The following is a 24,023-nucleotide window of genomic DNA, read 5'->3' as shown; positions in this document are numbered from 1 at the left end:
CTCTGTGGGTCTTGTTTTAAGCTGTGAATATGAATCAAAATGATCAATGAAATATTTAAAAGGAAATTTAGATCTTCATGCTGCTTTAATTTCGCTCAGCCTAAATACAATCAAAGTGCAAGGCGTCATCATCTGACAGAGCACAATAGGAAATGCAGTAAGCTTCTGGCACACTGTCTGAGAATGGGGTCAAATCTATTTTTAGCTTGTCTGATACAGCACATGCTGCCTAAAAGACAGTTTCATGATTACCAGGAGGACATCTGGGTGAGACCTTGACTATTCTGGAATTGCCAAGTTTGATTACGGTTTTTACTACAAGATAAATGTTTATCAGTGGAGCTGCTGAGAAGGAAAGGCCTCGGTATAAATGCATCTAAACCATTTATGCAGTTGCATTACTTGAATGTTTATTATCTGTGAATCTAGTGGAGCTGTATCATTTGTTAAGATCTGAACAGGGAATCTAAACTTAAGCATCCTGCTTTAGACACCGCCTACACGATTCCTGCAGAGGTACACAACAGCGCCTCCTGGCGGTTAAGATGTGTATACCTCATTAAAATACCACGTGATAATAAAAATTAATCAGCATTTCATTAATTCCTTCATATCACAGAAAGAATCTGACCTTTGAAGGAATTTCAGCGTGTAAATGAGAATGAATATTTGTTGTTATTAATTGCATTGCACTTTTCACTGAGCCATGCTGTATGTGAAATAACTTACAACTGCTGGAACAGTTCATCTGCAGCATTCTGGTGCATCTCAAGGACAACAGTGATGAGTGTAAAGCAAATCTGAAATGAAAGGAGCATTTATCATCATTCCAAATTGAATATTGTTACCCATGTGCTTCCATAGTTGGGAAGGTTACTTTGGAAATGTTATAGGTTACAGATTACAAATTACCTTATTTAAAATGTAATATGTAGTTTCACTGTTTCAAGTGACTTTAAGTAATGTAACTGATTACATTTGATTACTTTTCAAAATTTCTATTGTTTTCAAATTTTTATTATTTTGAATAATTTAAAGTAGGCAGGGTTAATGGTACAGTGGTTACTGTCAGACTTTCAGAATCCTTCTTTACTTGAATTAAGACTAATTAATTTAATTGTAAAGTACAACCACCTCAAAATAGGTCTTTAGCAGCTCTTTTTACTTTACAATCTTTTTTAGGTTAAATACAGATTTAAAATCATAAGATATAGTTTAATAGGTATGATACTGTTTTTGAAATCAAATTTTTGCATAGCTATGACTGGAAACATTGGCATCTAACAATGCCTTAACTGGAAAAAAGGCAGTTAATCTAAAAATAAAATAAATAAATAAATAAATAATAATTTACATAAACCAAAATAGGAAATAAAACAGTTATGGAATAAGCATGTGTCATATTCTGTGTCTTCAACTCCAGAAACATTGGTGTCTCATATGTGTGAAAATATAATCTTTGTATATCAATACAACCTTTGTAATCATTAACAATATCATAATTAACTGTAATTTAATTGAACGTTATAAAGCAGACGTACTGCGGACCTAAGCGGACATTCGGAACGTCCGGGGGACGTCCCCTGTCTTCTGGGTTCGCGAATCATTTGAGTCAGTTTGGGGATCGCGAATCATTTGAATCAGGTCGGGAGGTCGGAGCGGGTTCGCGAATCATTTGAGTCAGTTTGGGGATCGCGAATCATTTGAATCAGTTCGGGAGTTCGGAGTGGGTTCGCGAATCATTTGAGTCAGTTCGGGAGTTCGGAGCGGGATCGCGAATCATTTGAGTCAGTTCGGGAGTTCGGAGCGGGTTTCGCGAATCATTTGAATCAGTTCGGGAGTTCGGAGCGGGTTTCGCGAATAATTTGAGTCAGTTTGGGGATCGCGAATAATTTTAATCAGCTCGGGAGTTCGGAGCGGGTTCGCGAATCATTTGAGTCAGATCGGGAAATCGGAGCGGTTTGCGAATCATTTGAGTCAGTTCGGGAGTTCGGAGCGGGTTTCGCGAATAATTTGAGTCAGTTTGGGGATCGCGAATCATTTTAATCAGCTCGGGAGTTCGGAGCGGGTTCGCGAATCATTTGAGTCAGATCGGGAAATCGGAGCGGTTCGCGAATCATTTGAGTCAGTTTGGGGATCGTGAATCATTTTAAATATGCTCGGGAGGTCGGAGCGGGTTCGCGAATCATTTGAGTCTGTTCGGGAACTCGGAGCGGGATCTCATTTGGGGATCTCGAATCATTTCCCAGACAGCACATGTACGTCTGGCCGACGTCGGCCCAATAACGAAATGTCGGCCTCATTACCTAAAACATCTATAAAACATCGGCCAGGCGGAGGCCGATATAAGTCGGTCAGTGCTCTGTTCTCCAGCTCATCAATCGGGCCGATGCCGCGCTTATCTGTGTGCGCGTGCCCAGTTATTCGTCTAGCCAACCAGAGAGAGAGAAGAGACTCATCCCAGAGACATCTGTGACTTTCAGGTAACATCACGATTTCACTTCAGCTCAATTAGACAAAAAATACTACTTTGTTAATTCTGTGACACTGAGAAGGTACGCGGTGTGTTTTATACAGTCTATGGGCAGCTGAAGAGACTGAGGCTCATTTTCAAATAATGTTACCGTTAACTTCTTTAGACAACGGTCATGGTAGCGATTTTTTTAAATTAATGTAAACGCCTTAATGCGTTTCCAGCAGTTTCTCGGAAGGAAAATGTAAAAGCGGATTATTAAAGAGAAGTCCTGACTGCTTTTTCATCGTGTTTTTTTTTACTCTTTTACAGGCTGCCAGAAAGAATCCGTCTCTATACGATGAGCTATTGTTGCTGTTGCTTTCTGAACTACAAAATGAGTTTTCAATTCATTATTGAGTGATTATTGAATGAGACTGTAAATTATAAATGTAATGTTTCAATTCTTACTCTAGATGTTTGTTTGTGTAAATGCTGTGTGTGCGTTGAGTTCTGCGCGAGCGGGGAGCAGAGTTGCCATGGAAACGGGGCGTCAACCACTGATCTGTATATATATGACTGGATCGCTCATCGCGTTCTAAACTGCCAGGGTATATTATAGATCAGTGGCGTCAACACAAAAACCGTTACTGGCAAGCAGTAATCTCCGTCTCTCGCTGCAGTTTACAGTTTGCAGTTTTAGGTATGTTTAGTCGCTAAAATCACACAACTATTATATACAAACGTTCCTGACACGTTTCTTACTTGTTATTGACATGTTTCAATTAAATTTATTTTATAGAAATGATTTAGTGTCTTCGAAAAAGTCCGTTAGCATCTTAGCAGTTTTCAGGTAGGCTAATTCTAGCATTAAAAGTCCCGAAAAAACAGGATTTGCGTGAATATGAGGACCGCGTAGAGATCGACGGTTAATCTGAGGGCATCAAAAGGCAAAGCAAAGCGCGCAAAACGCGTCGCTTGCGAAGGTGAGCGTGGAGTGCAGCCATTCAAAATCAGTGGTGTAAATATTTGAGTATTGTTAGCCTAAATGTAATTAATCAGCTAATGTAGGCTACTTGAGATCAAGATATGCGCCATTAATGTTAAGTTATAGCATGGTGTGACTACATATTATTTCTGTTAGCATTGTGAATACAGTATTCTGGAAATACTACAAAGGAAAGAAATAACCAAACATGTGTAGTTGTGTAGATGTGTATTTAGAGGACTATTCTAAAGCCATCCCAGCAGCTGTCTATGTAACTTCATGTTGATGTTGGACATGACGTCAGATAGACGTTGCATTTTGGTTAAAAAAAAGGAAATATTTGACATCAATTTGTCATTGACTTAACATTGGATTTTGGTTTATAGTTCTCCCAAAAATGAAAATTAGCTCATAAATTACTCACCCGGCATTCAAGGCACCCTATGACTTTCCTCTTTCAGACAAATCCAGTCAGAGTTACAATAAAAATGATCTTTCAAGCTGTTTCAACGGGTGTTGCAGTGCATAAGTCCAAAAGAAGTGAAATAAAAAGTGCCCATCCATAATAAAAAGTGTCTTACACAGCTCCATGGGGTGAACAAAGTCCTTCTGTAGCGAATCAATGTGTTTTTACAAGGATAATAACCATATTTAAAACATAATAATACATTTATTATAGCTAGCGCTCATTGTTGTAAACGGCAGATAGTGCTTGAGGTCGGCGTTGCACATTGCATCTGTTGAGTACAATAGAATGAGTGAAGCTTCATAATTGCCCTATGCTATTTATAGATGCTTCTTATGATACTTTTGGATTCCCAACAAAGGGGAGAGGAAATGGTGGGTTCGACACAGTTTCAGTGTTTTATTGCATTTAATTTGAATTATTATGACCAGTCTTATTTTCTACGGCTATGTCAGTACCAATCCCGAACAAAACAAGATGTATTGCGTACAGTCAAGAGAATGGTGGAGGAGAACAGGGTCATCAGTGAGTGGTTACTCACCTTGAGCAGAAGCAAATGAGCTTTGCAAAGTTAATATGGAGAGTTCACCCCAAAATAGAAAATTCTGTCACCATTTGTCCACACTCATGATGTTCTACACCAGGGGGTGTCCAATCCTGCTCCTGGCGGCCCAGTATCCTGCAGAGTATAGCAGTATCCAAAGTTTCGAGTATGAAGACCTTGATTACTTTGGTTCAGGTGTGTTTATGAAGCTAAATTTAGCAGGACAGTGGCCCTCCAGGAACAGATTTGGACACACACACACACATATATATATATATATATATATATATATATACATACACTTTTTTTTTCATGGAACTCAAAAGGAGATTTTTTTTGACGAATCTAGAAAAAGAAATCCACTTTAAAATAGCCATAAAAGAAGTCTATATAACTTTAGCCATATCATTATGGTGGTATAAACAGACAGAAATGTATGTATTAGAAAGATTGAAGAACATTACAGTAAGAATGAAGAGGACTTAAGTTTTTAATGTTATAGGTCATGATAACGCAAAATCATTCAATTCTTTAAAATTTCAATTTCAGGTGCTACCACAGTTTTCAAGAGGAAAATAATACTTTTTATTATACGCCTCCATGTTATAAGAATTAAAGTCTTAGGACTTAAGAAATGATTTTAAAGAGGTAATGAGCATGACCTACAGATGGCCACTAGATGGTAATGTTTCCAAAATTAAGAGCAGCTACATAAACTTTCCACATTCTTTATGTATATGTATTTGCTATATATAAAAAGACTGGCCTTCTAATGTGTTTGTTTATTAACTTAGTGGTACTATGTTTATGTTTTATAGTGACCGACTGATTTATGTTATTGCATGGCAAAAATAATAATAATAATTGAATGGCCATGACTGATTACATTTATTTATTTGCTTAACTGATTTTATAGAGGTTTAAAAAAAAGGAGAAATGTTGTGGTATTTCATGTCAAAAAAATTTGTAAAAAAAATTAAAAAAGTTTATTAAAACATTAAAATGCCATCACTGATTACATTTATCTCAGTAAATTTTACCCGCAATAAAATTGCATTACATTCCCAGTGTAGAAGGAGCTCAACATCTTGTTTATGCAGGTTGTGGGTTTGTGGCAGAAGTCATTAAATAGAAAAGCTAAGGTTGAGAACATGACCTCAGACATTTAAACTGAGATAGTAATCATGTTGTCAAGTCAAGTCTGTATAATGAAGCAATAAACCCAAGGCTTGATTACAGACAATGCTTATAGTTCAGGCCCCTCTCCTGGGCGCCTGTGATCATTATGTGTTCATCAGTTAAATGGCAGTGGGTAGATCTCTAAGATTAAATGCAGGTTACATGCATCTACTCTAAATGTTTGTTGTAGATTAGGATAAATGATAGAACTCAAGTAAGAAAAGGAGTAGTTGCTTGGGGATGTTTAGATCTGACAATAACCAGCTAAACATGCATTTCACAATAGATTATATAGTACTTACAATGTGTTTGGTTCTTAAGATTAAATATCTCACAATGAATCAGCAATAAATTGATAGGAGCATGTACAAATTTAAATGCACTGACACAAAATTAAAAAGCAGAGTGGAAAGTCCAGAACAGTGAGCTGAAGTGCACGACTGCGTGACATTCAGGCCTTGCACATTTGATATGGATTCCAACACTGAATTAAGCTGTAATTATTTTCACCACCAGGCTCATTTAGATTCATGTGTTGAAACATGCTAAACAAGTGGAGCCACACCTTCTCTTTAACACTGTTATGAGTCCTTAGCCACAAGCAGGGGTTGCTTAATGTAATTTTTTATAATGATGTGCAGATAAACCGCGAAAACACAAATTATCTCTCACAGGATAAGACAGCAATATTGGACCACACCGCATCAATGTACACACTCTTTCTCTTTAGCTCTTTCACACATATACATCCACTCTAAGAAAAGTCTATAAAAATATCACAACTTGAAGGAATTTTCCATATTGATTGTCACACATTTTATCTGGGATTTCAATCATGTATTTTAGGAATGTCCAATGGACATTTACTTTTTTTTCTCACAGTGGCCATTTGATTTTGTTCAACTTTTGTCTACTTGTGTAATAAATCAATTGATGTATTCCTTGCATCTTCTATGATCAGCCCTGCTTTATGTTCTCTTTGAATATAGCTTCAAATGGCTCATTGAACTTCAATACAATGCACTTTTTCATTTTGTATGGTTGTATTTTCTTTTCTCCTGTCTACATCACCGTACTTATCATTCTTTTCACGTCGTCTTTGGCATCAGATTTAATATATTGTGTTAAATGACACATTATGTCAAAACGAGCTCCAGTAGACAGATGAAATATCCTTACCTCTTTGTTTTTGACTCTCAACTTTGCACTGGCTTGATGTGTTTGGATGCACACAAATAAACACAAAGACAATGACGGTAGTGACTCAGCTTTACGCTAACCACACACACCTTAAGATACGGGTTACATTTGCACATCTTTTCCCTCACAGCTAATTTCCTTTTAACGACAGCATCCATAATTAATGAAATATCACCCCTTGAACAGATGGAATTAGGCTAAAAAGCTCTTTGTTTGAGGCACATGGGAGGAGTTATTGTAAAAGCATAGGCACTTTTATGTGATAAATGATGAGTAAGTAATCTAAAAGAAATCAAAAGGTAGTCCAATTACATTTCCTAATATGTGTAATCCAGATTGTTACTAACTACAATTTTCATCATGCAATTTGCAATCCATAATGGACTAAAATATGTATGCTTTGGTTTGGAAAAGCCCAACATGACCAAATTCCTGGTTGTGAATGACATACAACTACAATCTCATTAACCAGTGCTTTACGGCTTCTAATTCACAATGTGACATAGAGCAATAAAATTCCCTGTCCCTATGTTGTAAAGAAGTCCCTGACAGAAGAAACCAGATGTTCAGCTGCTTGTGTGAAGAAAATACAACAATACAATACAAATCGACAAGGAATTCCTCAGAATATGATGCTCAGAAGCCACACATAAAATGATTCTCAGGGAAGTTATCTTAGTTTTTCCCAGAAATGGTTTTGTCTTCTTAACAGCCAGTGCACAGGTATAATTGCATGTTGCTGTGAGGGGAAAAAACAGTCAGGAAGAAGCCTTTACATTGTGCAAGCGCTGATGGCGGTGTAATAAGAAGCTGGATCCATATAGCCGAGAGGGACACAGACAGGCAGTCCAGCTGTGTCAGAAACATTAGGCTCACTGTGCAAGTTTCATTTAGTATGTGAACTACACACTCAACAGCACTTCCAAGTTCAGTCACAGTATAGTGGCTTCCTTCTTGACTGGCACTGCATATTTCATTGCATGGGGTCTATTGGAAAAAGCGATCAAACAAACACTATCCGAGTGCAATTGTGCTGAACGTCATTCTTGCTAGCCATGCATGTGAAGAGCCTCATCTGGTGTATTTTCACATAATCTGAAAACGGGGTCAAGTTTGATATTGTGCTACACTTATGAACTGAATGTTCCCGTAGTGCAGTTCAACCCTAAAAGTGGGGCTGTCTGCTTCATCAAATACTTCGCCTCTAGGGACACGAATTGTGCATAATGGTCTGCTTACATTTCAGTGTAGCTTAATGAAGAGAAGCGAACTGTTTAAAGGCACTGAAGGGTGAAATTATTATGAGGTCCAAATTGAAATCTTTAATTTTTTATATTTACAGAATTTCAAATTTAATAATGTAATTGTAACTCCTGACTTCTTGACTTTTTCCACTTTGCCTTGTGGTGGTTTAATAAATACAAATCTGCTAACATGCAAATTATGTTCCCAAGCAGTTTTAATTCAGCAGTCTGTGATCCTTAAATAGTTTAACTAGTACAACTAACAGGATAATGTTAGTGTTTATGTCTCATTTATAAAATATATTGTTTATAAAACCAAGCATTATTCAGAACTTCCTTTAACATTAATAGGAATGACATTTATGTTGTTCTCTGTGATATTGGCCCAGCGTCCATGTTGAATTACAAACCAAAGCAACAAACAATAGAAATGATGGCAATAAAGTTGTTCTAGTATGGTACATTTGAATTCTCTTAAATAATACAGAACTTTGTTAGTTTTCATTTTCCCATTCTCAGACTGAAACAACATGGTTTTGCTTCTCTCTTTCTATATCATTTGCTCAATAACCCTAAAAAAAATAAAAAAATTGAATCCACTATAAAGCATGTTGTAAGTCCAGTGCAAGTCCTAGACATTTAAACTTGTGTGATTTATTTGGCATGCCAGTTGTATAGTTTGTGTCATGCTTTTTAGTTCATATTATGTTTGCATACAAAAGTAATTAAAACCAATCTGTGTGAGCATTGCTTTAAAAATACAAAGCAATGCTGGTTAAGTCAAATCTTATTGACGACATGTTTTTCATGATTACTTTTTACACAGTTAGGTCCTCCAGTTTAATCAAATTACAGTGATCCAATATCTGAACAGGTTTTTTCAATGCCTTCCCATGCTCTCTGTAGCAATTCTGCACCAATCAATCCTTTTGGCTCATACTGTATAACAATCTGCCTTACAGCGCCACAGGACACAGCATCCAAATCCTTGTCAAAGATTATCTGTTAAAACCTCCCTCCAGTGTTGACTCTGTATATAGAGTATATTATGTGACAGTATAGGCAGGAGAGAACTTCCTGACATTTTCTCTTTTTCCACTAATGAGCACAATGCTCTGTTCTCACTGACATATTTTCTTTAACTTAATTCTGTTGTTTAACAATCTAAACGACTTTAAAGACGCCAAAAAGGAACACAAATTACCCTGATTTTTAACCTCAGGAGTGCACCCTAATCACTGCTATTACAGAGAGGAATATGTAAAGGTGAATGCTAAAGTGATTCCCAAAGCATTTAACTATAGAACGCAAGTGATGCGAACACAGTGATTCATAAAGCTTAATGAAGCCATAAGCTGAGGCCTTTGCCACAGAATTAAACCTGTCACGATTACAGAGTATGACTCCTCTGGAGAGCTGTAATAATGGCGCAGGAGCCCAGACTTGGTGGAGACACATAAGTGTTAGTTTTGACAGGACTGACTTGTACTTCTGCATTCTCTAGGAATCAAATAATTACCACAGTGCAATGCAAATCGTGCAGTGGGAAAAAGGGAGTTGCATGTTAAGTTGGTTTTGCATTGCATTTGTTAAGATTTCTTGGATAAATATCACCAAGAAGCCTGAATTGTGCAAAGGTCGTAACATTAAATGCACATTTCATTTTTTTATTTTTCCATCAGTTAAGATTATGTCAAGTTATCAGTTAAGTTTTCCATCAGTTAAGATTATGTTTACTTATGTTTTAGTTTCGGTGCATTTCATGGCGTATTACTTGTGAGTTCATAGCCTATAAATTGACAGACTCGGGTTATATGAGTGGGTGCCATACACCTTGAGAAGCTAGCAATTTTCCGGTATTACGGTTAAATCCTGATAAAAAAGAACCGGATTCCAGGAGCCTAATTTCAAGGTGTTAATAGCAACAACAATATAATTACTGTAATTTACACACCAGCCTGAAACCTTTATTCCCCTCCAAATGTATGTCACAGATGTTATCAGATTTTGCTGTTGCTGTGTTTAGGGTTTGATAAATTGCTGTATATCTTTTTCTAGATGTTTTGCAGAACCTGATTTTACCAAGTGAGACATGTTCCTGGGACAACATCTTTGTTGTCCCTGGAACAACATTGTGATTAACCAATCAGATTTGAAGAACCAGTTTATAGATTTTGTGAAGTTTAGGCTTAAAATCACTGTTTGGTGCTTGTACATCAGTGTCATTCATCTATCATTTCCTCTGATTTTAGGGATTACTCATGGTTAAGGTTAGGTTTAGGTGTAGGGATATGGTTAAGAATATATTTTTGGAGTAAAATGTTGTTCCAGGGTCAACAAAATATGTTGACCCAGGAACACATCTAACTCAGCAAAATCAGGACGTGCAGATGTTTTAGCCAACTTTGTTGGTTCTCAGTCTATAAAATCATTGTAAAATGGTTATTGTAAACAAGAAGTGGCTATATTTGAGCTATATTGTGCATCTTAAAAAGAACTAATTACTGATGTGAGAGCAATTTGAAGAGAAACTTCAAGCCTAATTTTAGCTTATATATTTCCCCACTATAAACACCACATTATGCTCTAAATATAACTTCTTTATCCGTGAAGACTATCATTTAACGGCTCTGCAGATCTCCTGATGAGGCAATCACTCATTCAGTCTCTCAGGATGTCCAGAAAGTTGTCTAAGTAGGCGGCTCTATAGAAGTTGATACGCAGCCTCTGAGTGAACGATGATTGGTGCAAACTTTGGATAGTCTTGCAACTTTTTTAGAGTTTTTGTAGCCTAAAACTTAAGCAACGGAGAGCGCGCGCGTCTGAAGGCTCTCTCTCTCATGTTTCCATGTGGAATACAGCTATAGTTATTTCGCCCCGGAATGATTTCAGCTAATTATAAAGGCAAAACGTCTTCCGATGAAGAAGATGATGATCAGGGTTCACGGTCATCTTCAGTCCGGACGCAAAGTCTCCCGTTCAGCGTCGAAGCCCTCATTTCGAAGAAAGGACGGAATGAATCATGTTCACGAGAACCGATTCCGATGTCATGCTTAATAAACCCGGACGATCGATCGGTGATCTATTCAGAGTCAGTGGATTTCCCCAAACGCTGTGAATCTGTCAGAGAGGACTCTTCCTGGATCAATAAACCCAGGTCCTCACCACGTAAGTTACTTCTATTCGGACACTTAAATAATAAAGTTACAATGTCATTGTATTTGTAGACTTCCTCGGAACTAACTTTTCTAAGGCTATCAGCTGGTGTCAATGTGATTTTTAGTGAGCGATTCTAGCATAATAACCCTTAAAGTGAGATTTTTTCTTTTAAATGAGCATTTTATCAGACTGATATGAATATATATATATATATATAAATATTTTTTTTTTTTTTTTTTTTAAAAGGCATTCAATAACTGACTAATAACTTTGCCATTAAAGTGAAAATAATAATAATCTCAGACAGATTTAGCTAGATAACTCAATCTTAAACCAAATGACAAGCACAGCAGCATCAAGATTTACATGCATAACGAAAAATTCTGAGAATTTATGACCTGGTGTGTGTAGACAAGTTTATGAGTTTGTCCATTGTTAAAACAAATGAGTCGTCTGCCCGAGCTGTTTATTGCTAGCTCACAAACTATTTTATGAACTATTTTTACAGGAGCACAGAGTCCCGCAACATGCACTCTCCGAAAGCACAAGACGAACCGTAAACCCCGAACCCCTTTCACCACCGCTCAGCTCTTGGCCCTGGAGAGGAAGTTTCGTCAGAAGCAATACCTGTCTATCGCAGAACGTGCCGAGTTCTCCAGCTCTCTCAGCCTGACCGAGACCCAGGTGAAGATCTGGTTCCAGAACCGAAGAGCGAAGGCCAAGCGGCTGCAGGAGGCAGAGCTGGAGAGGCTCAAAATGACCAGCAAACCCATCTTACATCCCGGCCTCAGTCTGCCGTTTCCACTCTGTACACAGACCCAGACAGCAGCTCTCTTGTGCGGACAGTCTTTCCCCTTCAGCAGACACATGATGCCCTTTGCACCTGTAGGAATATACTCCACACCGGTGGGTTACAGCGTGTGTCCTCTCTCCAAAGACGGCTTCTCTGTGGAGCCAATCTAGAGGATCCAACTGATGGAAACACTTCTGGTTCATCTGCTGGACATATTGACATTTTTTATGTTTGATAGGGAGTTGTAAAATTTTATATATGCTTAGGATTACTTACATTTTAGTTTTTCATCTTCATTTTTGAATGCAGCATTACACTCTCAAAAATCTGTGATTTTTGCAACTTTTGATAAAGTGACTCGAACGATAAGGAGCCATCTAAATTACACAAAATAAGGAAACCAAAGATGCATAACATTAAACACATCACATGAATTAAGTTAGCTGCTATTCGCAATCACTCAATTTAACAATAATTTAATAATTGTTAATTAATTATATACCTTGTTAGCTTACACCTGCAATTGTTGATCAGTACACTGTAAGAAAAATATCTAGAAAAATGAAAAAGGTACTAGTAATTTCCATTATCCATTGTAACCCTGTAACGCGAAAACACAAAATACAATGAATAATTAAAAATGCAGGTAAAATACCCGTTGAAAATCAAAACAAATAATTCATTCATATTAACATAGTAGATTGTGCCCTATTTTTACAGATATTTTCTTAGAGTGTAGCATACTACCTAATTTCTAATACACTGGTTAAAACTATAATTGTTCAGAATGTGTAATTTTACTAGTTTACTAGCTAATAAAAAAAATAAACACACTTAAATTGTAGGCCCTAATTGTGAAAAAAAATGTGTAAGTGTTCATCAATTCAATGCTGTATTTAAAAATAGTTATATATATTTTAATATTATATTACGTTATATTATTTTACGAACAAATCTAAATCAACAAATATAAAATATTTGTTTTGTTCCCCTGAAAATTAGTTGTCAACACATGGTAAAATTCAATGGATGTTAAAGAACCTTCAAGGTTCTTCTTCTACAAATCTTAATTTTTAAGAGTGTGATCTACTTTAGAAGTCACCAAGAATCAATTAAATGTAGATTTGCAGGATTTTTAAAAAATTGTAATTCTTCTCTAACTTCCAAAGCATTTTATGATATTATATAACCCAATATTTTGCATTAATATATTGATCTTACTGTGATTTTGAATCACACTTCATGACAAATTTAAAGTATATTAATTATTTTATCACACAAAAAAGTATATTTGTTTGACAAATCCATATAAAAAATGTGTTCTGTGTATATGTAGTTTATTTAAGGACCAGTTCTGACCATTAACTATTAACTACAAACTCAGTAAACGCATAATTTGCTGCTTATTAATAGTTAGTAAATTAGTTTGTTAAGTTTATGGAGTGAGGGATCTCAAATATGATCATGCAGAATAAGGCAGTAATGTGCTTTGTAAAACAGCCAACATGCTAGTAACATGCATGATAGTTAATAGTGAGAATTGGTCCTTAAAATAAAGTGTTACCCATATTTTAAACTGTGTATTTACATTTTACATTTTACTTACAGAATTTGCTGATTTTTACACCAAGACCTGCAATGCAGGCTGTTGGTTTGTTCTTAATTGGAAATTTTAGTGGAAAAACTTAAAATTAAACCGTTTTTGCTCAGATTTGTGAGGTGTGGGTGTTTTAGGGAAACGTTGGAGAAGGAATCCGCAGCATCGCTAATGCTTTTTAAATTGAGCTGCTGAAAAGAGGCTTTTCAGCGTTCATGCTCATAATCAGTGGAAATGTCGGCTGACCTGTGCAGCTCTTTTAATGCTGGTGGTCCCAGGAAAGTTAATTAAACGCTGTCATTACATGACGCACTTAAACACCGGGTCAGCCGCGTAAGTATTTCAGTCCGTAAATCTCTCAGTGTGCTGCAATGGAGGAATGTGTCGACCTGATGCTGTTCTAAAACGATCTTAAGGAACTCAGTGTTGCATGTGATTTATGACAGATTAATTGGCTTTGTTGCCCAGCTGACTTTCCATGAAATCATCTATAATCTTCAGCTGGTGTAATTACATATACATGCACGGGGTAGCCCTATATAACAGCCTCCCTCAGTGAAGTGAACACAACTGCTTATTTTCCACAGACACCAACCGTGTCTTAGCATGTTCTCTGATTCACAACAGATAGGTCTGGTCTACCCTTGCCTTTGTATTGTGATCTGACTTTGAGCTTTAACTGATGGTGAATGCCGAGCTCTACATCAACCAGACCCTTTATTAATTGTCCTTACACTCCAAGTTTAACTCCACCAGTGTGAAATGGTGTATGCTAAGAGCTCGGTGATAAAGAGCAGAAAGCATTACATGATTAGCTTCACCTTCTTTTGCTCACTTAACTGTGGCGTTGTCTGGCACCGACTGAGTGTTTCTCGTTACTGAGCGACCATGTTGCAATTAGCAGTCGTTTCACCGTCCATTTCTGCTTCTTTGTTTTTAAAACAAGCTGCAACATTAGTTTGATAACACATCTTTCTGACTGTTTTTGATAAGAGATCTCTCTTGACTTTAGGCCCGAGAGGGCAGTTTCACTCTTTCTTGTTTGAAGCTCAGAAGATCTTCACGCCAAGTTTTTCTGACTGTTCAGGCCACTGAGTGGGATAGCTTTGATCCTTAGTGAGTATACGATCGGGGAGGTCGACAAAGGTGTTTTTTATTTGGATTACTATTCATGCAAATGTAGCACTTCAGACTATTAAACACTGAGGAAAAGAAAAACCTAATAACCTCCCACTGACCTTACAGCTAAGCATTATTTCTACTTGTTAACATTTTACATCAAGGTTGTGTTAGTTGAAGTTGGTTAACGCATTAAGCAATACATTTGTTTCATTATTTATTCATCTTTGTTAACATTGATTAATAAAACTACGACTAATCGCTGTTACTTCATATTAGCAAATAAAATAATAATATTAGCAGATGCAACTTTTGATATTAATAATGTATTGGTTAATGTTAAAATGAACAAGAACTAAGATTAATAATAAATGCTTTAGAAGTAATGTTAACAAATGGAATCTTACTGTAAACTGTTAGACTTAAATGTATTTTTTTGCATGTCTTGTTTGTAGCACTTGACTTGTAAACAAATGGATTTCTATGTTTCACAAAATAAATAATGGTAGTAAAAAAGAAATATGACTGGAAAGACATATTATCCCTAACATCGTGACCCCAGGGATATTTTATATAACACACACACAGATCTTGTGCTGTGTCTTTATTTGCTCAATGTTGTTCAGTTATGCTACAATGTAATTAAAATGCTTTAATTTATTATTAAAGATAAAACAAATGAACTTGGGAAGTCTACGCTAGATACTTTTAATAATTTATTCACATCTGCAGAAAAGGCTTTTCCCATATGCTCTTAAAAGAGTTCCTTTTGTGGACTACAAACCACAACTCCGCTAATGACAGAAGTTAATAATGCGTGAATAAATACTGATAAAGCATATTAAAACAAAACAGTGGCTTCAAAACATTACTGGCTTCCTATACGCTGCTATACAGATGTAGTTCATTATCTAACTGATTTGGTCCTGGGAGCCATGTGACAAATTATATTGTATATGCCAAGCCAAATGCACAGGATGACATATTTCTGATTGTTGCAAAGTGTTGGTGTTTTAACTAATTGCCCACTAGGTGTAGCAATTTCTTTGAGAAAATAAGGACAAGTCAGTCTATTTATAAAACCCATAAAAAAAATTTGCATCTCTATAAAATACATTTATTTTTAAGTTAACAAAAAAAAAATTAAATATGCTTTAGATATTATAATAAAATGTACTAATATTTTATTAGTATATTTATTTTTATTATAGAAAAGGATTGTACCACTTGACTTAACAGTGCACAATACATTTTAGTGATACTTTTCACAACAAAAAAATAAGATAAAATTAAATATAAATGGAAAGACATACTACCACTTGAGTATATTTTTGTGCAATATTTTTGCCTGCTCAAGGTTGCATCCATGAACAAATCTCCTGTGCCTGTCTTTTTTTTTTTTAGACACACAATTCCGACTTCCATCTTTGGAACAAATAATTTATGTGCAGTTTTTACACAAAATATATGAGGTGTGTCCAGGATGGAATAAACTGTGGTAATTGCTCAGAGCAGTGCACAAGTGATTGACAATGAGCACAATGGCTCTGATGGGGAGGAAAAGACGTCAGTCGATGCTGCTGTGTTGAGCTCCACACACCTGCCAACATGACCAGCGGCTCAGTCATCTCTCTGCTCACCAGAGCATGCAGCAAAACCAGTCTGAGAGAAACAAACTTCAGACTTTGTGTTTTCCTCTTCACTAGGCTTTCGAGAAACATGCTTACTCAAAACAAGAGTCTGGCTGAAAGAATCAGGTAGAATGATTCAGTGAGGAAAAGCATGTTTTACCAAGAAAGGGGTAATGCATGTGATTTTGTGTTTACATCAATGTAGCAAAAACACACGGTTCAATTCGTCCCAGTGAAACTGAATGTCACATTTAAATGAAGGAAGATATATTTGCATGATGGAAATCCATATAGCTGATCAGAAAAAGAGTCTGCGGACACAGTGACTCCAGTACTCGGCTGAAATGAAACCATTATTTCAAACGGTGTTATTATGGGAAATCCCTTTATCTCGCTTCAAAACCCTTGAGCAGGTGTGTTTCTTGAAACAATCACTTTATTCATCCTCTTAACGACAGTGAATGAGGCTGTCTGAAAGCAATCCTCCAAGATCTCTCTCTAGTTGTGCATGGTGCAGCCGATGCTTGGCTTTATTTGCATTTTGAGCTCATTATGACAGAAATGCAATCATTAAATACTACTAACACAAACTCAGGTGGCTAAAGATGTTAATTTTATATCCTTTATGCCAGTTATTTTTAGTCAAAAATGGGTCGTAGGTGTGTTCTGATAGGATTGCAGACTGCAGGGAAAAAATGATGCTAATGGAAATATTAAGGACAGTGTTTGTTTACACTTTATTGTGCGAATAATGATCCTTGTTGGTAAAGATTGATTTCACAAACTCTGTCCATCATTGCTCTTACCTTCAGTACAAATAGCATATTACTTACTGTTTATATTTTGTTTGAAACATATGTTATATAGTGTAAGCAAAATGCTCTGTATTGCTTTTGGTGCAAAAATACACACAAATATTTATGCTGTATAAAAATCTACTCCGCTTTTAAAAAGCTTGGTATTGATTTTTGATTAAATGAAAATAATACTTTTATTCAGAAAGGATGCATTAAATGAAATCAAAAGATTTCTATTGGACATAAATTCTGTTCTTTTGAACGTTCTTACATCAAAAATTGTGAAAAACCCCAAAATATCAAGCAGTACAATTGTTTTTGGGCAACAAATCATCATATTACAATGATCTCTGAAGGATCATGTGACACGGAAGTAATGATGCTGAAAATACAGCTTTGATCACAGGAATAAATTACATTTTAAAATGTATTCAAACTGAAAACCGCTATTTTAAATTGCAATAATATTTCACATTATTACTGTTTTTACTGCATTTTTTAACTAAATCTCTTCTTTAACAGTCAAGTTAAAACAAACACTGCTCACCCCTGGTGGAATTTATGATTATTAAGTGCCGGCCGTTCTATCTGCCGAGGGAATATACTGCTATATTGCTCATTTCGGTGTATATTCCCCCGTTCAACATCATCAGCAACAGGAAGGACGCACTAAATGAACTGTACCAGCACATCAGTGAGCAGCAGACAGCACACCCCGATGCTTTTCTCATCATAGCTGGGGATTTCAACCATGCTGACTTAAAGAGTGTGTTTCCAAAAATACACCAACACATTAACTTTCCAACACAAGGTAGTAACATTTTGGACTTTGTTTACACCACACAGAGAGGAGCTTACAAAGCCCTCCCCCTCCCCCACCTCGGAGCCTCAGACCACATCACTGTCATGCTAATGCCTGCATACAGACCACTCATTAAAGTCGCCAAACCAGTTTACAAACAGATTAAAGTGTGGCCAGAAGGATCACCAGAGGTTCTTGAAGACTGCTTTAACACAACTGACTGGGACATGTTTAAGCAGGCTGCCACATGCAATAACACCACTGACCTCCAGGAGTACTCAGAGACTGTCACTGCCTACATCAACAAGTGTATTGATGATGTAACGGTCACAAAAACCATCACTGTCCGGGCCAACCAGAAGCCATGGATGACAGGGGAGGTCTACAGACTCATGAAGTGCTTTCAACGGCTAGTCATGCACCACATCAAGTCTGCCCTCCCCCCCTCCCTGGACCCCTTCCAGTTTGCATATCGATCCAACCGGTCGACCGATGATGCCATCGCCACTACCCTCCACTCAGCACTCACACATCTGGACAAAAAGGACTCATATGTCAGAATGCTGTTCATAGACTTCAGTTCAGCATTCAACACAATCATCCCTCAACAGCTCATTTACAAACTGATTCAGCTGGGGCACAACACTTCGCTGTGCATCTGGTTGTTGGACTCTCTGACTGGAAGACCTCAGGCAGTACAGGTCGGCAGCAACACATCCAGCATCATCACACTGAACACTGGGGCCCCCCAAGGATGTGTGCTGAGCCCCCTCCTCTTCACTCTGCTGACCCATGACTGCACACCTTCACACAACTCCAACCTCTTTATTAAGTTTGCAGATGACACGGCTGTGGTGGGTCTCATTAGCAACAAAGATGAGACAAACTACAGGAGTGAGGTGAGCCGCCTGGCCAAGTGGTGCAGTGACAACAATCTCTCTCTGAACATGGAGAAGACAAAGGAGATTGTTGTAGACTTCAGGAGAGCACACACTCAGCACGTTCCTCTGACCATCAATGGTGCGACTGTGGAGAGAGTGAGCAGCACCAAGTTCCTGGGTGTGCACATCACAGAGGACCTCTCCTGGACTGAAAACACAGCAGCACTGGCCAAGAAATCACAACAGCGTCTCTACTTCCTCCGCAAACTGAGGAGAGCCAGAGCCCCGGCCCCCATCATGTACACCTTCTACAGAGGCACCATCGAGAGCATCCTGTCGAGCTGGATCACTGTGTGGTATGGTGCCTGCAACGCGTCCTGCCAAAAGACTCTGCAACGCATAGTGAGAGCAGCTGAGAAGATCATTGGTGTCTCTCTCCCCTCCCTCCAGGACATTTATGGAACCCGTCTCACCCGCAAAGCCCTCTGCATCACAGGTGATCCCACTCACCCATCACACAGCTTCTTCAGTCTCCAGGCCAGGACCAGCAGACTGAAGGACAGCTTCATCCACCAGGCTGTCAGGAAGCTGAACTCCCTCCCGAACTTGCCCCCTCCCTCTTCTGCCCCAGGCACCACTGAACTATGAACCCCCCCCCCCCCCCACACACACACACACACACTAATTATATGATGGCATGCACTAGTCACTTTGTGCAGCATTGGTCTGCTCACTACCTCATTCAGCATGGAACTGACGTCATTCTACTACCTCATCAGTCAGTTAAATAAAATAACTGCTCTTGAGCCCTTTGTCAATTGTCACTTTAATCAGACTTAATAAGGTATTTTTAATAAGAATAAGAATTTTTTTGCACTAAAAATCTTTTATCTGCACTGTTGTTCACATTGATTTGCACTATATCTGTCATTTGCCTTGCGCTGCTTTATTTAACTTTATTTTAAATTTTATTATATGCCCTTTTTTTTTACATTCCCTTATTGTATAGTTGTATCTACATTTAATATTTGATCTAGATTTTTAGGCTTTAATGTTAATTTTATCTGTATGCACCGGGGTCTGAGAGGCGCAATTTCGATTCTCTGTATGTATGTACTGTTCATGTGGAAATTGACAATAAAGCAGACTTGAACTTGAACTTGAAATAGCTCCGTTAACAATACTGAATATTATGTCTTTGACTTAGTCTAATTAGCTGCTACCTTATATTTATGAAAAGTTTGCAAAGTCAATAAGCCTAACTTTCACTTTTAAAGGTGCCGTAAGCGATCTCTAATTAACACCCCAAAAAGATTGCAAATAGCTCCGCCCCCAAATTCACAAAAATGCAATGCAACACAGGCACCGCCCCCATCACAAGTGGACACGCCCCTTACTACAAGGCTACAAATGTGTTTTGGTGCTCCGTCCGTTCCACTTTCAACAGCATTTTTCAGAAACCTCTTACTGCGCCTTTAAGAAAGGGAATACAGTGTATCCAGTTCACTTCTTCTGTATTTCAACACAAATTCATTAAGTAGAAACTAGCCAAATTAGGCAGAAGTTAAAAAGCGTGATAGTCGTGACATGCTCAAATACCATATACAAAATTAAACAGAGAAAAGAAAAGCCAGACTACATTAAATACAGGTTCACATGTATTTAACGATGTTTTTGTGAATGAAACTGTCAAAGAGCCACATTTAGAAACCAACAGCGCTGGGTAGATTGCCTACAAACTGTAGTTACTGATTACACATTACATGATGAAAATCTCTAGTCAGTGATGTAATCATGATTACTCATTTCATGTAATGCATTCCGACTACTTTTGGACATTTTGACATATTTATATATATATATATATATATATATATATATATAAAGGATTATTGGTATATAAAACAAAGATAAATATATGACATCACTGAACATACAAATGATTTATTAAATGATTTAAAAAGGGGGACTTTCGAGTAAATATTTTAGATTCAAAGTTTGGGAACCCCTTCATCACATCTACTCATGCAATCCAGAAAACAACTAACTGTAATCTGATCACGAGCATTTTAAAATCTAATATCAATCCAGATTTGATGTAATCAGTTACACCGGTAACCAATAAGACAACTATTAAATGTAAAATGTCAGGGTTTTTTTCACTTCGTTTTTTTGTTAAACAGTTCTGTTACTGTGTTGGGTCACCATCACTCAATGTCCAATATAAAATCTGGGTCCTGAAGCAAAACCAGTTAAGAACCACCGCCTTCGGCTGAAGTGTGTCAGATTCAAAGACAATCACACGGAGAGAGGAACATCCTCCCATCCAACTCTTTGTGGATTACAGCTCTCCCCCCATGGCTATTACTGTCTGAGAATGTTATATCTCCGTCCCTACGACTCTCCATCACAGTAATGGTCCTCTGATGCCAGTGGTGTAGCATTGTTTGGCTGAATGAGAGCTTGCACTTCACTGACTTTGATCTCTGGGCTGGATGTGGAGCTTTTTTCCCCCCTTGTGCAAGGTTAAGAGGTCTTAGCTTAGAGGTTGGGCCCATTATAAATATTTTACTGGCAATGCAAAAGTGCTAAAAAAAAAAAAGCCAGTGACCTCAAAATACAGCAGCTTCAAATATCCTCTACCACGACTGCATGGCAAATTTAGTTTTGTGGATACCTCAGCACTGCCAGTTAACAAGTCATTATGTAAAATGACACAGACTGTTGCCGTGGTTCAACAAAACACTGGTTTTAGCGTGAGAATCAATGTATACAAAATAAGTTCCCAAACACTGTGGGTTGTGCATGTTTTAAGGTTCTGACCTCTCTGTGAGGGAGTGTTTGTACAGCGAGTTGATTGTGATGATGGTGGGAATGCTGGAGGAGATTTTATACGCCACAGCATCTGCTTCAGTGTGTGTATTAGGACCGCTGGAGATGTGACTTTCAATAAATTCTGACTCACTTTGACTGATGAATATTGAGAGAATCGTGTGATCATTTGTGCTCTGCATGTCGATCATTTACACGCTGTAAGAACAAGAACATAAAGATGTTTGCTTTGCTGTTGCATGAACTGAGCGAGGTTCATGCAGCTGTTTTCAGTTTTATATTCATTTATTTATTCTCTTCTGGTAGCCGTTGCTCTTGTTTGGAGTGAGTCATCAGTTTCTCAGTCGGGTGTATGTAGGGTGCATGTGACGTGAAGATACGTCCTCTTTACTCACTTTTATCAAAGAGCAAGGGATTGGATTGTGCTTTTAAGTTTGTCGAACAAAAACTAAAATGTTGTGGATGAAGACTAGATGTTTATAGCACTGTTTAAATCACTTAATCTGTGTTACAAGTTCAGAGACTCAATGGCTTTTAAAACATAATAGCGGAAAACAGCACATTATGAGATTTAGGTTAGTGATCATTTTGGAATAAAGTTGCTTTGGTGAGAATTTTGCAGTTTAAGTTTACATCTGCACCTAGAAAAAAAGAAAAGAAAAAAGAATCACCTTTTTATCATGATTCTCAGTAGGAACTTGATGATAAAACACAATAAAAATCTTGACTGTTTCATATTTTACTCATCATTAAAACTGTATTTGATTATCACAATAATAATAATAATAAAATGTTTCATTTTTAATTTTCAGTATGTCAACAATACTTTTCCAGCACATTAATCATTATTCTTAACAAAACTATTAAAAACATCTTTGTTATTCAGAATAAAGCTGAAATAAAATATAAATACTATATGAGAAACTAAATGACAATTAGAAATGGTGTTGTGGATACCACCTGAAATAAGTAGAATTTGAATATTAAAATTAAAAACTAAAACTGAATAAAAAATTAAGTCTCAATATTTTAAAAAACAAACAATCGAGAAATTAATTAAAATAAAAATGGCAAAAGCACATGACAAAAGTACAAAAAAGTAAGCAAAAACGAAAACAGAAAATATAAGACTAAATTAAAAATATGAATAATTTTTAATACTATATAAATAATACTAAAAATAACTTTACATTTATAATTAAAGTGAAAACACTTTATTTCACAGTGTCCTTGTTACACATACTTTACTATACTAATAACAGTCAATTATTCATGATTAAAAGTGACTAACAAGAAACCAAACCCTAATCCTAACCCTAAAGTAAGTATTTAATTATCATAACTCGGTAATTAACTGTATAATTACACTGTATTAAAGGCACCTTCAATTAAAGCACAACCTTTTGATTTTTAGACTTGCTTAAAATAACTATTTAAAAAGGGGAAGACTGAGAAAGACTAAAAGTTCTTGTTGTTTACAAAATAGTTTTCTGGATTACACTGTATATGAAATATTAAGGATGTAAAAACCCTTCACAGCTGTGGCTGAGTTTATGTGACTCTTCCTTTTCAGAGAGGGTCGGCTGGCTCCCAGGAACCCATTTGACACAAACTTTTTTTTTACAGGGCCATATTTAGCCTGCTATTTGCTGTTTCCTTTGTGAATCTAGAATTTCTACGTCGACGTGGGCACCAGTGCACTTTCATTTAAAGCTGGTTTGTTGAATGCTGAACCGCTTGTGCTTCTTTGGAAAGGCCAGACTAAAAGTCTCAGCTTTATTCTTTTGGTTAGAAACAGAAAGGCTCAATGCACTTATAAGCAGCGGGAATTGTTTAACTCTGTAAGCATGTGTTGCTTGTGCATCAGTGTTTTGTTGTCCATGACTCATGCAGCTGTGGATTTCAGGAGCTCTCTTAGGTAAATCGGACGTGAAGCAAGCACCGCAGCATCATTTGAGAGCTGGATGTCCTTGTTGGAGGTCTAATTGTTGGCAGTGAACAGGAATTTCAGTCATGCTTAATTGCGCACTGTGCTTTTGAATGGCATCCAAACCACTCCAGAGGTAACGTTGTCTTTTACAATCTGCCAATTATCACCGTTTACCACTGAGGTGCTACTCTTCAGTTACGCTTGTATCTATGTTGCCAGTTTGTGTTTTTCTGAGGTGAATGCAAAGAAAACAAAATTTCTCCCTCTCTTTTATCTACCTAAGTCCTTCAGTCTCTCATCCTATCAGTGCGGGAGTCTTGTTTTGTTGATAGAGGGCATCTGTCCACGAATGGCAGTGATGTGATGAGATTAGTCAGATTGTACAGGCCACACTTCAAAAACAGGCCTA

General features: G+C 37.1%; 1 protein-coding gene across 1 annotated transcript; it reads left to right on the top strand.

Annotated features, from left to right (window-relative positions):
* Window positions 1–10,792: 10,792 nt before the first annotated feature.
* On the top strand, window positions 10,793–12,565 carry LOC132114183 (homeobox protein MSH-A-like). Its single transcript, XM_059522296.1, has 2 exons — window positions 10,793–11,241; window positions 11,741–12,565. The coding sequence occupies exons 1-2, from the start codon at window positions 10,956–10,958 to the stop codon at window positions 12,193–12,195; spliced, it is 741 nt and encodes a 246-aa protein (XP_059378279.1). The 5' UTR covers window positions 10,793–10,955; the 3' UTR covers window positions 12,196–12,565.
* Window positions 12,566–24,023: the final 11,458 nt, after the last annotated feature.

This window comes from Carassius carassius, chromosome 33 (assembly GCF_963082965.1).
Source record: "Carassius carassius chromosome 33, fCarCar2.1, whole genome shotgun sequence".
In the NCBI taxonomy this organism is placed as follows: Eukaryota; Metazoa; Chordata; class Actinopteri; order Cypriniformes; family Cyprinidae; genus Carassius; species Carassius carassius.
The sequence above is the reverse complement of the archived record's forward strand: the minus strand, read 5'-3'. Positions and strand labels throughout refer to the sequence as shown.